Source organism: Sarcophilus harrisii, chromosome 1, assembly GCF_902635505.1.
Source record: "Sarcophilus harrisii chromosome 1, mSarHar1.11, whole genome shotgun sequence".
Taxonomy (NCBI): domain Eukaryota; kingdom Metazoa; phylum Chordata; class Mammalia; order Dasyuromorphia; family Dasyuridae; genus Sarcophilus; species Sarcophilus harrisii.
Genome location: NC_045426.1, coordinates 478,552,070 through 478,567,918, shown reverse-complemented (window position 1 = coordinate 478,567,918; position 15,849 = coordinate 478,552,070). Strand labels below are relative to the sequence as shown.

The following is a 15,849-nucleotide window of genomic DNA, read 5'->3' as shown; positions in this document are numbered from 1 at the left end:
TCTTTTTTTAGGATCTGAATCTAAAAATGGTGAAGCCGACAGTTCAGATAAAGAAATGAAACATGGGCAGAAATCTCCCACTGGAAAACAAACAAGTCAGCACTTAAAACGATTGAAAAAGTCTGGTTTAGGTGAGTATACCAATGGGATGTTTATGGTCCATTAAATTAATTATCTTATTGATTGATTTTGTAGACTGTCCATAAATACTTTAAAAAATACTTAATCCAACCAAATAGAGCAAAATTTTTACAGAGTATCTAAAACAAAACCTAGTTTATATTTGAGAATGGAAAAGAACATAATTAAGTGATCTAATTTTGTTTTCCTTATTTGTGAATGATAGTTCTCTTTGAAAATAAAATTAATAGATAAAATAAATGCTGACAGTTTCATAATAAATAACATTAATTAAAGTGATCTCTTCTAAATATTGATTTCATTAATGAGGGATTTTGTTGCATTTAAGTTTTCATTTGATTGAAATGCAGTTTTCCGTCAAAAAAAAAGGTGAACTTTCAGGAAATAATCATGGAGCTGCACATTATGATAGGGTTCTATGTTAAAACGACTGCCTAGCATATTATTTTTCTCAGGTCATTCTGTATTGGTTGATTTACAAATTTCTGAGAAATCTGTGAATTGTAGGATCTGTGGATCTTGAATAGTGGCATTAGTTTTTCAGTTGGAACCCAGTTGGGGTATTTGAAAGGAAAGAAACAAAGAGTAGTGAAATTTTATTATGTCATGCTGTGTTGCATCATACCATGCCACATTACATCATGCCATTTTATGTTACATTATGTCATGCCATATTATATTGTTAATTTATTTTTCTAAAACAAAAACAAACAAACCAAAACCTGGGCCTTCCTTTTTCTCTCAGACTTGAAGAGTAAGGACTACACAGGCCCGAATCCCACTTTGGTTCATACAAGAGTTATAATCTGCTGTGTCCTTAGGCAACCTGGTGGCCCCCTTCCCACTACAGTAATGCTGAGCTTAATGCAAACGTACAGTCATTATAGTCCATTGGAGCTTTTTTTGTTTGTTGCTTGTTTTAAAATATTTATTAAGCTTAGCTATGTTTCAGACCATTGTACACAAGTTATAAGTGTGAGAAACAGCATTCAAGTCTGTTTTCCTGATTCCAAATCTAGTGTTTGTTCAAATAAGCATTCTGTATGTCCAGTGGATTTGAGATTCAAATCTAGGTCCCCCAACTGTGGATCTAGGTTTTTTTTTTTTTTTTTGGCATGTGCCTGCAATTTCTATCAAAGAATTTGAGGTCAGTGGAACTCTTGAGTACCTAAGTTCTAAGCTGCAACGAACAGCTTTATTTAAAAAAAAAAAATTAGACCTGACTATTTTAATAAGACAAAAAGGCTACCAAGCCTTAAAAAAAAAAAAAAAAAAGTGTGTTAATATCTTGGCTGACTAGTGTTCTGATAAATTAATGAATAAATATATATGATTTAAAGAATTCATATTAAGAAGTATGAATTTTATTTTTTTTACCACTTTTTGGATTATTTAAAACTATTCTTGATGTTAAAATTTAGTCCTATATAAAAATTGAAGTGATTTTCTTTAAGAATCAGAGAGAACTTTAGAAAGATCTTTGAGATTTACAAATAAAAAAGATAGTCAAAGTAATGGTTGTTGTTTCTGTTTTAAAACACTTTAAAGAGAACATAATTAGATTTAGATTCTTGTTATGGTTAAATATAAGTATATATGAATATATACTTATGTTTATAGATGTAAGTATATATATTATATAATCACATAGAAAGTATATAGTTATAATTGAGCTTAAGAATTATGTGTGTGTGTGACACACACATATATACACCGCAAAATATGCTTGCTTAGGAATGTAAGTTCTTTCCCATCACCTGGCTCTAAAGCAGAAAAACTGAAGAGTGATATTGTATATGACTATTCCTAATGGGGAAAATTTAGAAAGTTCATAAGATCATAGAATTAGAGCTGAAAATGGACCTCAGAAATCATCTCATCTAACACCCCAATTTTAGAGATGGAGAAACTGAGGACTAGAGAAGTTAAGTAATTTCTCCCAATATAGAGGAGTTAAAGCTGTAGGAGCCTTTACTTGAATGTCAGCTTTCATGTCAGTTCTAGAAAGCAACATGTACACATGTTCCAGAGAAGGTTAAATGCCTTATACAGATTATTAGAAAGGAATTCTAGGGAAAAAGGGAATCTTATCTCAGATTGGAATCTACAAGCCTGTTTTATAAAATCAAACTATAACATTAGATAGCACATTGATTGAAATTTGCAATCAGTAATCACGGTTTTTATGCCCTGTACTCTGGAAATTCATACAATAGAAAACACTTTTGGAGTATTCTTGGTGATATTTAATAACAATTAACCTGAAGACAGCTGGGATATTTTACCGTCTTGCACTAAGGAAAGCCAATAGAAGTTTTAGTGGACTGCAAAACTAAAAAGAACTGGTGTGATCATAGGCTGTAAGGAAAGCATAGCTTTCAATAATAATGAGATGGATAATCCTATGCTATTTTTACCTGTTTGGAACACATGAAATATTGAATTTGGTTTTTAGTATTACATTAGCAAGGACACTTATATACTGAAAAGTGAGTGTTCAGACAACAATAGTCAAACTGGAGAAAGAAAGGCATTTACTCCATGCTGAATGAAGCTTGGTTAAGTCAAGACAGACATGATAACTGTGTTTGAAGTATTGCTCTTGTGAAAGAGGAAAAAGAGTTGTTCATGTAGTCTAAAAAAAGCAGAACCAAAAATGGGGATTGAGATTTGTAGAGAGCAATTTTAGCTTGATGTCTTGAATGACTTCTTAACAATTAGAACTGACAAAAAGATGAAAGGACTACTTTGAGAGGTTATGGTTCTCCTCCTTTAAGGTTTTCAAGCAGAAATTAAATGGCCATTTCCCAAATTTGTTGAAATGGGGATTACTTGGGAGATATGTATTGTAGTTATATATGTATGTAGTGTGGGGCCTGACAGAGTTGTCATGTTGCAGTGTCTGGTAGGGGTGTATATATAGCACTAGATGTCAAATTAAGGCAACAACAACAGGGTCTAAAAATGCATGTCTATTGGGCCAGAATAGAGAAAATTTATTACAACCTAATATCTAAGCAAGGTATTATTTAAAGTGAAGATAGAAAGGCAAGAGGTGTTTGAAAGTAGGTTAGTAGTATGATTTATATTGTAAAGAGTCTAGGTGATGATTGAGAATTATAAGAAGTAAATTGTAATAGAAAGAATAAACATTCAGTAGTGAGAGATGGGATGGCCCATTTGGAGCAAGCAAAGTCAGAAGGTATTTTTTAGCGTTTATGTGCTCACCACTATCTAAGAAAACTTTAGAGAGTGAAAAGTCATAGTCACACACAAAAAGAGACTCAATAAACTGTATACACTATCTATTAAAAGTACTCTTTTAGAGAGACTTTGAACTTATTAAGACCTTAGAACACTGAAGAAGCCTGTGAAATATTTATGAAATGGGACCAAATCCAGGTATGTTATATTTATTTATAGTATGTACATGTTGTATATTAGAGGAATCAACAGACTTCTCTTGTCCTTGATATCTCATATGAGAAGTAGCCCTGGCAAGTTTCCTCACATTTACATTTCATTTATTCTTTGGCTTCCAGGACTCAGTTATTTGATTTTTTTTTAATTTTCTAAATTAAATTTTTATATTTTTCATTAACAAGCATTTAAAAAATTTTTGTAACAAATATGCAAAGTTCAAAAAAATTACATTTACTATGTCCAAAAACATTCTTGTTCTGCATATTTAGTTTATCACTATTGTGTCAAGAAGTTAGTAACATTCATCTTCAGTCTTCTGGAACCATCTTTTACTATTGATTGGATCAAAGTTCTTTCAAAGTTGTTTGTTTTTACAATAGTGTTACAGAATAAATGGTTTTCATGATTCTGTTGACTTTATACTGATTTTATCAATTCACTATTAGGCAATCAATTCCTCAGGAATTTATTCATAGAAACCAGGATCATTAGATCCTGACATAAACTAGAAGGTCAATTTACTTATTTGTAATTGGTGGATATGTTTTTAAGGAGACTAAATATCTGTGTCTCTTATCTGAAATATCTCTTTTTTTTGTATATCGTGGGAGCTTGAAAATTATTAGAACATGCAGAGACAGTAGAACCTAAAGATGAACTTTTTTGATATTATGAATAGGATAATGTGGTTTCATAAGTTTAAAGTGGAAGTTGGAAGAGGACCTTAGGAGTCCTCTTATATAACCTGTTCATCTTCTTCATGAGGAAATTGAGTCCTAGAGAATGAGTTGGCTTATCCAAGATCACATAAATAGTAAGTGACAAATTTGGTTTGACCCTTGAATCTCTGACTACAAATCCATCCATCTTTTCCCCTACATTGTGCTATCTTTCTCTTGGATAAGCACTATATTTACATGAAATAGATTCTTACATATCATTCAAAATATCAGCCACTAAGTTGTGTCACTAGTACACTTATGAAAACAAATTGAATTTTTAAGATGACCATTTATATTGGTTAAATTTAAATAGATTGAAAACAGAAGGAAAGCCCCAAAGAATGACACATAATATAGATAGCTTTGAAAACTACCAGTTGAACTAATTATGTGCTTAAAATGAAATTCAACCTGCATAAAAAGATCTTTGGTTTCCTTTCCTCGAAAAAATTTTTTGATTTCTCCTTTTTTTAGGGACACTGCTAAGCCTCTTTCTGGGATTCAGGGTGCCTGATAGCAATAGCAGGGGTTCATTTTCAAATACTCTTAGGGCAGGTTACCAGGCAGACTTTGTTTTCATCCCTACTGATTTGATTATTGACTTGCTTCAGTTTCAAAGTATAGCATTTTCTGATTTGGTCTCAAAATTATCAGAATACATTGCTTTGGAGGCCTAATACACTGATCATATGTGTCTTGGTATCTTTTCTAAACTGGGTTTTGAGAAATGTAATTGTATTGTATACTTTCCCCCCTTATGGAATCCTGTACATAATAAATAAATTTAAGTTGTAGAAAAGTTATAAAGACATTCCTCTTTAACAATTTAGGGAGTTTCTTAGATGACTTCCCTAAATTGTTGAAATTATTGTTCTGGTCTTTATTTCTTAATGCCCAGAACAGGGTCAGATTTCTTGAAATGATACCATATACCACAATTTATTCAGCCATTCTCCAACTGATGGGCATCCACTCAGTTTCCAATTTCTAGCCACTACAAAGAGGGCTGCCACAAACATTCGTGCACATACAGGTCCCTTTCCCTTCTTTATGTAGATCCTATTCATTTTAATCCACATAGCCCCAGACACTTAATATGAGATTGTCAAATGAATGAATGAATGAATCCTGGGAGGAATGCCATCTTAATTCTTAGCCTTTTCCATATTCTCTTTAGAGTCTAACTTAGATCTTTTATCCTTTCCTATTTGGTAAAACCATGCTAATTATTTATAGGTTAAGACAAGATTTTCTGAAGTTTAAAAATTCTAAATATCTTTGTATCGTTTGGGAAATTAATTTATTTCTGAACTGAGTAATGATTTTTATTTTATAATATCATTATAGTAATCTGATAAAAGAGATGTTGATTTTTCTATGAGATATTTTGCTATTGGATAAAGATGGAATAATATAGAATAATTAAAAATATAGAGAAAGAATAAACATTGAACTGTGGCTCTTCCTCTGAGATGTTATGTAGATCATAGAGGTAAACAGAGAAGCTTCAGATATTCAGAAGAATATAGGAAACCATACTAATTTGACCTTGTCAGTGGAATTTATTCTTTTTTTATAAAAGGATTTTTGATACATTGTCTTTCTACTAACAAATAATATTAAGTGTTTTGCAATGGAATGTTTTTCTAGGGGATTTTCTACTAATCTATGGCAAATATTTTAGAATTGAGTTTCCTATACGGTGTTTTATAAAAGGGTTTCCATTTAGTAGTCTACCATACTTAGACTCCTGCTTTCATGACTCCAAAGTATTTCAAAGCTACTTGGGGCTTACTTAGCTGTGGTAATACAGTATTAAAAAAAATTGGGAGGAGGGGGGAAATAAGTGATGTGCCCAAGGTCACACAGCTAGTAAGTGTCCGAGGTCAAATTTGAGCTTAAGTGGTCCTGATCCTGGGACTGGTGCTGTATCTAGTTGCTCCAGCAGAATAGCAATTTGATAAGTTAATGAAATGTGGAAAATATTTATTTATATAGTCCAAGATGCTAATTTGAATTAAAAGTGTATGTGATTCTTATTTTAAGATGGTACAAATGAAAAAAGTCAAAGTAAGGTAGACATAAAGGAAGAAGCTATTAAAATTTACCTTTTTAAATGTCAACATTTTAAATAGGGATTGAAATTTAACTGTCTTGCCAAAATGATATATAATTTAGCCCACACATTTCTATCGTCAGTAAAGTTTTACTTCTTGCTTGTTTACCACAGGACACTTGAAATGGACCAAAGCTGAGGATATTGACATAGAGACACCAGGATCTATTCTTGTGAACACTAACCTGAGGGCGTTAATAAACAAACACACTTTTGCTTCCTTACCTCAACATTTTCAACAGTACCTCCTGCTTTTGCTTCCGGAAGTAGATAGGCAGGTAAGTAGAAGTTTTAGGCTTTGGTTTTCAAATGCTAGTTATGTTAACCAGAAGATGTAGAGCCATTATTTAGAATAATTCCCTTTCAAATAATTAGGACCACTTTACTCAATTTTAATTTCTTAATTTAATCTATGAAATAATAATGATTTTAAATTTCAATAATTAGCCAATTATATCTTAAAATATAGTATACTGTATAATAAAAATCAGTATAAATTATATTTAACAGGGGGAAATCAAGCATTCCATTCCATTATCAAATAAATCTTTGAAGTAGCTACTTCTTTGCCATGAGGGAATATTGAGTGAAGTAATAAAAAGCCTGTGCTTCTAAGAAAATATGTAAATGTTTTTATCCTCAAATTCTTTGGGAAAAGCATTTAAAATTTATGGTTTCATACTCTGAGCATATCAGAGTAAATTAGTATTTACCATTAATCACTTCTCTGTAACTTAGGTTGTGTTTTTTTGGGGGAGGTTAATTGTTTGTAGCTAGCTAACTATGGATAAATATTTGAATTTAAATATAATTTACATTATTGAAAAGATTCTAAAATAAGTTAGTAGGATTATGTAATCTAGAACAAGAATTATGTCTTGAAGAACATTTTCTTAATTATAAGATCATGATCATAGAATATGACTTTTTAAAGATTTCTATAATATCTGATAAGGAATTTTTTAAATTAAATCTTCCCCTAGATTATTATTCATAGACATTATAATTCCCCCTTTAAACATTAACATAAGATACAACATATAGATCATCATGAAAACACAAATCCATAATTCAAAGTAACATTCTTTTCTTCTTTTTCTTTGAGTTTTTTCCCTTAGTTTGAACATGATAATTGATAAGTTACTCTAATTTTTACCCCCTAATTTAAAGTGCCCTAAATAATAATGTAATATTATCCTCTTATTTCCTTGATTAGGAGCTACCTTGTTCCCCTTGAGAAAAATATTATTTTAATTTTATACATACTTAGTGATGTTAGGAACTCCTAGAGAAAAGGTCAGATTTGTTTGGCTTAGTTTTGCCCAAATATTTTGTTAACCAAGAAGAAAACAAGAAGGAAAATATTCTAAACTATAGAAGATTCCAGATCACATCCATAAAAGCAACAGTAGTAGCTACCAGCATGAATTTAAGATAGGATTATGAAACAAAGAAAGAGAATTGAAGTCAAGGGTCAGACAGGGGGGCAGAGGATCTCTTGCTGAAAGATTGGTACTGGGTTGATATGGTTTTTTATTCAGACAAAAAAGTAACTCAAACTGTTCAAATTATTTGTTGCTGGTGTTTAATCTGGGATACTTCTGTGCAAACCCTTCTAAGACACACTTCTTGGCTTTTTTAGGCCTTCCTACAATTCACACTTGGCAGATTTTTTTCTTCCTTTAGCTTCTAGAATTTGTACTTTCATAGATAGTATCCGTGTATCTTTCATGACCTTTTTAGTGGATGGCACTTGGTGGAACAAATGTCAACTTAAGTGGAGTCTTATTTAGGTTTTTATTACTTTTCCAAATGTCACCCCAGTGATGAATAGTGTGTTGTCAGTTCTGTCATATATATTATTTTCCAGGAATATACATCTTTGCTTTCTGGGGTTGATATAAGAGAGAAACTCTTCACATGTTATCCCTTTCCCCTTCCCTGACACAGTTCTCACCAAAAGCTTCCTAATTCATCTATTCTCTTTTGTCTAAAAAAAATAAATAAATGCAGGATTCTAAATCATTATAACTAATCTCTATTTTACTCTATTCATAATTTGAAAATTTGAGTAAGTTAGATGCTCAACTTCTGAATGCTTTGTGCTCCATAGACTCTTTAAAATCCTATCAAGCTTTGTGCCATTGAGATTTTGTACTCAGTCATAATGCACATAATTCTGACTGTGGAGAATACCATTAAAGTAAAATGAAACATTTACACAGTTCTCTTTGCAGAGAATTTTGGATTAGAAAAATTAATGCATTTGTCAAGCATATTATAGCACGTGAGTACATGATTTATTGATTTTTAATGGCTTTGTTGGCATTACTCTGTGTATTTAAAGAAGTCAGTAGCCTTTATAAATGCAAATGGAAGCGGATATTCATTTTTTCCTCAAGTAGAAGTATCTCATACATTTGCAATAACACAGACTTTGCATGGAGATTATTTTATATACTGCATATATTGATTTTAAAAGTTTTCCCATTATTTTTATTACACAGTTAGTATATGTAGTCAAATATCCATTTATGTAACATCATAATAACTTTTCCTCTTTATCTGTAATCTTATAAAATTATCTTTAACCTTTAACCAAAAGTAAAAAGTTCACTTGTATTGCAGAACTTTTAATGAACCTGACACATCAGCTTTTTCTTCACTCTGTAAGGCACATCCAGACATCCCTGTTTATTTTTGCCCTTTACTTAGGCTGTAAAATAATTGAAGATAATAAATGAATCTTTATATTTTTTGAACAATTAGTATACTAGATACTTGTCTAATAATATATAGTACTTAATATAGTGTCATGTTTTCGCTGAACATTTATTCAGTAATTATTCATTAACTGATGAATAATAGACACTATCCTCTCTGCTTCCTGCCTTAGGCCCTAGTAATAAGAAAGAAAGATGAAAACTGTTAGACAATGGACCAGTCATTTCATTACAATTACTTGGCATACTTGGTTCCTCATAGCTTTAGAAATGTGTCTTTCTACATGGTTAATGTACTACCATCAACTTAATTGGATATAAAGTAATGTTAAAAATCAATAAGCATTTTAGAGCATTATTTAATATATACCTAAAGTCCTAATTGTGGACCTTATCTGAATGTAGAGTCATTCTGTGTTCCTAAAGCTTGTATAGGCTTTGGCAAGTCCTAATAAACCATAAAGGTTTTATTTTTTTTAAAGTCCTGGGGTTGAAAAGTATATCTTATCTGAGGACTAGATTAATAAAAATCTTGAAATCTCATTGTCAAACTTGGTTCAGGGACTATAAGAAGTTATGAACACAATCTGTGAAAGTACAGTAATTCTATTTTTTTGTGTGTGCATATGTGATTTTTAAATATTCTTTGGTTACCTCATTTATAGAATGTGAGCTCCTTGAAACCAGAGAATATTTCATTTTTGTCTTTGTATCTCTAGCTTTTAGCACAGTGCCTTGAATATAGTAAGTGGTTAGTAAATATCTATTGATTGATCAGTTTGTTGATCTGTATTGGTAGACTACTTTTATAAATTAAATAATGGATTCTTGAGTATTATAATATACTATTTGTATGGTTATATTTTTTATATTTATATAATAAAAAAGATAAGCACACTTAATATTAGTTCCAAGGCCTCTTAAGAATGAAGACCTAAGTAACCTAATCTGGAGAATAGAGAGGAAAGAGCACAGGCTGTAGAAAAAGAGAAGTTGGATTTGATTCTACCTCTGATGCTTATTATCACCTGTGGACAAGTCACTTAATGTCCATGGATTTCATGTCTGTAATAGGAATTTGGGATGGATAGACTTTAATTTTTTAAACTTTTTAACTCTACATCTATGATCTTATAAGACATTTCATTTTATTCATTCATTTGTTTATAAAAGACCTCTTAATAAAGAGTTTTAATGCCAGGCAGACCAAAGATAATTTTGAGTATCAGTCTTGTAAATATCTTATTCCTTACTATATTTAGAATGTAAGCTTGAGGATAGGGAATAGATTTTTTGTTTTGTTTGTTTGTTTGTTTGTTTTGTTTTGTCTTTATGTACTTGGGTCCTAGCTGAGAGTTTGTGTTAAGTTAAATATATACGTTCACTGAATGGAATTCCCCAAAGTGTTTCATGTTTATTACTGCCAACTCCATGTTAGCTTCTACAAATAAAATAATGTGTCATGACATCAATAGAAACATTTTCGCCATATTAATATCATAAACATTGACCTATAAAACTAGGTTGTATAATTATTGCTTACTATATTCTTCTCACTGAAAACTAGGGAAGATACTTTCATTTAGGAGAAGGTAAAGCTCAAGGCCAGCTAATTTTACTGATTTCTTATTTTTCCTTATTTAGACTGCCAGATGGGATTCCTAACTGAAATAGGAAGATTTGATTAAAAGCAATGAGAACAAATGTCAAAATAAAACCACAACACACAGGAAAGTTGTCTGAAAGATTGCAAAAATGCATCCATTCCTTGAAAAACTGCCCCAGACTTTCCTCCTTTCCCAACTGATAGCATAACATTTTTCCTCCTATGTAGAGAAGGATCATTTACTTCTTTGCTGAGCAACTTAGTATTTACAGAAAGGTCCTGTCACAGCAGCGAATGCTCACACAGCCATGAATAACAAAGTGAGCTAGACTGCACTGGAGAATTCCCTATTTTGAATTCATTTTTCAGTTGAGGTTACAGTTTTTGTATGTTTACTGTTTGTTCTTTTTTAGGGGAAGTAATTCCATAACCATTTATATAAATTTAAATACATCTATTTCTCTTCCTTGGACATTTAAACTTATTTGTTTATATCTACTTAACTTATTAGACTTAAAAAATTTTATTTTTTAAATAATTTTTATCACATGTTGTTTCCAGTTAGATACTTAGTTCTCACTTGCTGCTTACTGCCTGTATAATAAGCCTTTCCTTGTAAAAAGGGGAAAAAAAGACAATTAAGACCAATACAGTGACCCTGCCATTCCAAACCATACTTCCCCGACCTTACCAACAAAAGGAAGTACTTTTTAAAAAATTTCTAATCCAGAACCAAAAGTTATCAATTATGGGAACATAATTGTTCACATTTGTTTTATTTTTATTTATTTTTTATAATTCTGTATATATTATTCTGCTTCTGTTTATTTTACCTTTCATCCATTCCTCCTCTTCCTCTTCTTACTAAAATACCTAGCATTCATATAGTGCTTATTATATCCCAGGCATTGTGCCAAGCATTTTACAGTTAGCTCATTTGATCCTTATGACAATCCTGGGAGATAGGTGATATTATTGTCTTCATTTTATAGATGAGGAAACTGAAGTAAAAAAATGTTAAATGAATTGACCAGAGTTGCACAGCTGCTAAGTATCTAAGGTTGTAGTTCAACTCAGGTCTTTCTGATGCCAGGCCTGGCATATACTCTCTGCTAAGCCACCAACTTTCACCAAATCTTTTTTTTTTTTTTAATTTAATAGCCTTTTATTTATAGGTTATATGCATGGGTAACTTTACAGCATTAACAATTGCCAAATCTCTTGTTCCAGTTTTTCACCTCTTACCCCCCATCCCCTCTCCCAGATGGCAGGATAACCAGTAGATGTTAAATATATTAAAATATAAATTAGATATACAATAAGTATACATGACCAAACGGTTATTTTGTTGTACAAAAAGAATTAGACTCTGAAATATTGTACAATTAGCTTGCTTTCACCAAATCTTATCATGTTTCTCTGAATTCCTCTTTTTTTTTTCATTCTTACGGTATATTATTATTTCATTAGCACAATGTAATGTTCCATATATCACAATTTGTTAGTCATTCTTCAGTTACCCACTTTGTTTACAGTTTAACTATATAAGTGTAGCTAAATATATATAATATTGGTATAGATACATTAAATAAAGCCAACTTAAAGAACTAATGATATATTCAATGTTCCTGTCTGGGTTAAGCTTGGAATATAAGATTGATGTTAAGGAGTGGTTTTTCTTTTGTCTTTATGAACCAAGTACTTAGTAAAGAATTGATGCTAAGTTAGATTCATATTTGCATTGAATAGAATTTCCTCAAATTGCTAGTATAACACAATAAAATGATATAATGAAAAATAAGGTAATGCCCCAATAAATGTACACAATTGGTGCTTTGCCAATCAAACTATCAAAGAGCTGCTTTACAAAAATAAGTAAAATAATAACAAAGTTCTTTTGTGGGTACAAAAGCTCCAGAATATCAAGGGAAATAATGAAAACTAATATATCCTAGCACTTAAACAATTGAAAGAGAATTAGCACTTAAACAATTCGGGTTATAAAGCATTATCATCAGAATGATTAAGTACTGATTAAAACATAAAAACTAGATCAGACAAGGAAGAGTGGGGGGGAAATTGAACTTAATAAGACAATGAGCTCAATAATCCCCAAACAAAAATTACCTAGCAGTAGTAGTCTTAGTTGTATTCATATAGTAATAAAAGCAGTTGTTGTTTGACAAGAAGTGGCGAAAAAAAACTTGAAAATACTCTAGCAGGAATTGGATTTAGATCACCATATGACTAAAATATTGTCTAATAGATTGGTCAGAGAATATTGATAACTGATACTAACAGTTCTCCAAGAAGATTTATAAATTAATAACCATGCAAAAGAATGCTTCACATCAGTAATAAGAGAAATGAAAATAAAAACAATTCTAAAGTTTCCATTTATACTCACAAATTGACAAAAGAGAGCAAAAGATAGGAATGGTCAGTATCAAGAGAAGTAGAAAGTGGAGTGGGTTATAGATGAAAGATCTGTACACTAATGCAGTCATTCTGGAATCAGGAATTATGAAAAGAGAGTAATGAAATGGCTACACCTTTTGAACTCAAAGATCCACTGGTAAGTATATACTCAGAGGACTTCATTGATAAAAGAAAAAGTAACATATATACAAAATATTTACAATAGCATTTTTTGTTGTAACAGAAAACTGGAAACAAAACAACTATCCCTCACTTGGGGAAAGTTAAACAAATTCTGCCACATTTATATAATAGAATATCAGGGTGATCTAAGAAATTAAATTATAATGATCAAGTGCCATAACAAAGAAGTATGAAAATGTACCTCTTTGTCTTTGTCTATATTGAATGCTATATACACACACATACACATATGTATGTATACATATATTTGCATAGTAGAACATGGTTCATATATTCATTAGATTTATTAAATTTCCCCCCCCCCCTTCTTTTTTTTCCTCTAAGGATGGTTCTGTAAGAAGAAATGAAAGATAGACTATACTCAAAAAATCAAGATAACTTAAAAGCAGATATCATTTTAAGAATTTTTAAAAATTTCCCTTAGCAATAGTTGTGAAAGATATTGATTTGCATTTTCCCCAATTTTTAAATGAAGTAGCCTTTTATATTTAGGTTATTTCTTCTTTAGGAAGAAACCAGGCCAAGAGAGAGCCCACAGGAAATTCACCTGGAAGAAAAGCTAAGTCTTATTCAAAGGATTGATTCTGCTGGGCGGCACTTTTAGAAATGTTTTGATCTGGGGTAGTTTATGTTCAAGTGCTATGTCAATATATTTGAAAATTGACCCAAAAAAAACCTATATATGTGTAATGTGTGTGTGTGAGGATTTTAAAAATCCTCTTGGAAGATTGTTTTAGAAAGTTTTTATATTGTATAGAGTGAAATGCTTGTTTTTTTTTTGTTTGTTTTTGTTTTTGTTTTGTTTTGTTTTTGCTTTATCATCTCCTAGTTGTCTAATTCTTGTTTAATAAAAAACCCTAATATTTCTTTAGACTTATCAGCCACTTAATTATTATTTGTGATTGCTGTTTACCTAGGTGTTTTAACTCATATACTTGTCTATTTCCAAACTAATACAAATAGATTTGATTACTGTTTTATTACATAGTTTAAGATCTGAAGTGCTATTCCTCCTTCATTCCTACTTTTTTCATTATTTTCTATGAGATTCTAAGAATTGTCATTTCTTCCAATTAGATTAAACTGCTTTAGGGTAAGGTTTTTGTTTTATGTTTTCCCAGTAACATTTAGCACAATTTTGCACATAGTAGGTGCTTAATGAATGCTTATTGATTTGACTCCAGATTAATTTTGTTCTAAGTTCTATAAAATAAACCCTCAAAGACTTTATGGAGTACTTTCAATGATATTGTATGATGGGATGAGTGCTAGACACTAGATCCGCTTTTCCAATTAAAAGCAGATATCAGAGACATCTTCAGGTACAAGAGAAAGCATTTATTTAGTCTCTGCAGGAAGAGAACCAAGCACACCCAGGAGGGCATCCCAACCTGATCAGCAGGAAGTAGAACACCTGATTAAATAGAAAAAGACTCAAGCCTTTTCATTGAGTAGTGTCTGCTTCCTCTGGGTCATATCACTTCCTGTAATTTCAGTAGCTTTCTGCATCCCAGGGTTCAAGACCTTATCTTCTGACTCTGGGAATAGAGATCATGGGACTTAGTCTCAAACTGAGAAAATTTCATCCAATCAGTCCCATTCAATATAAACTGACTTTCTTGTTCCATTTTATTCCATTGAATTGAAATTAATAGACATAATGAGAGAAAACATTGAAAATATTTCCTATTTCTGATTCTTAACATTTAGATAATATTGTATTTTTAAAAAATTTTTTCAATACTATTTATCTATCCTTGTCATTTCCAAATTTTATTAAAGTTTTTCTATGAAGGCCTAAATATTTTCCTTTTTTTTTAGACTAGTTCAGAATCTTACTATTTCTAGTAAGTCCTTATTCTATGATGTGACTATATTCAGTGAATAAAAAGCTTGGTTTGAACTATCACCTTCTTTAGGTATTAGAGTAATTACAAGTAACCAGGAAATCTCCACTCCTTTAAGAACTTGTTTGCTAATACTATCTTTCCCTTAATAGTCTCTATTGCTAGTCATTGGATCATTAGATAAAGGAAGTAATAAATAAGTAAATCTCATTTTACCCATTGTTCTTCTATTACTTCATAAAATTTGAAAAAGTAAGAAAAAGGAAAATAATATTCAGTCTGTGTTTAAGGTTTGCTGAGTGACTGAGCCATATGATGCCTCCTCTTATATTCAGGGCACTTGAATATATTCCATTTGAATGGTTGATTTAAGTCATTTATGAATTTTTCTTTAACAAATAAAATTTTAGTGCTATACAAGGGCTTGGTTTATGGATCTGAATTTTTCTATTTGAAATTATTCTTATTGCTCCAAAGAACTGCTTTTCAGAAATATATTTTTGAAAGTTTCTTTGCTTTTGGTTACCCAAGCATTCATATTTGGATCCCATTTCATGCATTGGGAAGCTTTGTGCATGTACATCAAGATGGTTTTCTCATGTATGCAGTAGATAAACTAAATGAATTATACCATCTTTTTAATAATACT

General features: G+C 31.0%; 1 protein-coding gene across 7 annotated transcripts in view; it reads left to right on the top strand.

Moving 5' to 3' along the window:
• The window catches only part of ASXL3 (ASXL transcriptional regulator 3), a 219,394-nt gene that overhangs the window by 156,574 nt on the left and 46,971 nt on the right, over positions 1–15,849 (top strand). For all 7 annotated transcript variants that reach the window (XM_031946464.1, XM_031946465.1, XM_031946466.1 and 4 more), the window contains 2 exons: positions 12–131; positions 6,517–6,680. In XM_031946464.1, the coding sequence (XP_031802324.1) occupies positions 12–131; positions 6,517–6,680 (284 nt within the window). The remainder of the gene's footprint in view (positions 1–11; positions 132–6,516; positions 6,681–15,849) is intronic.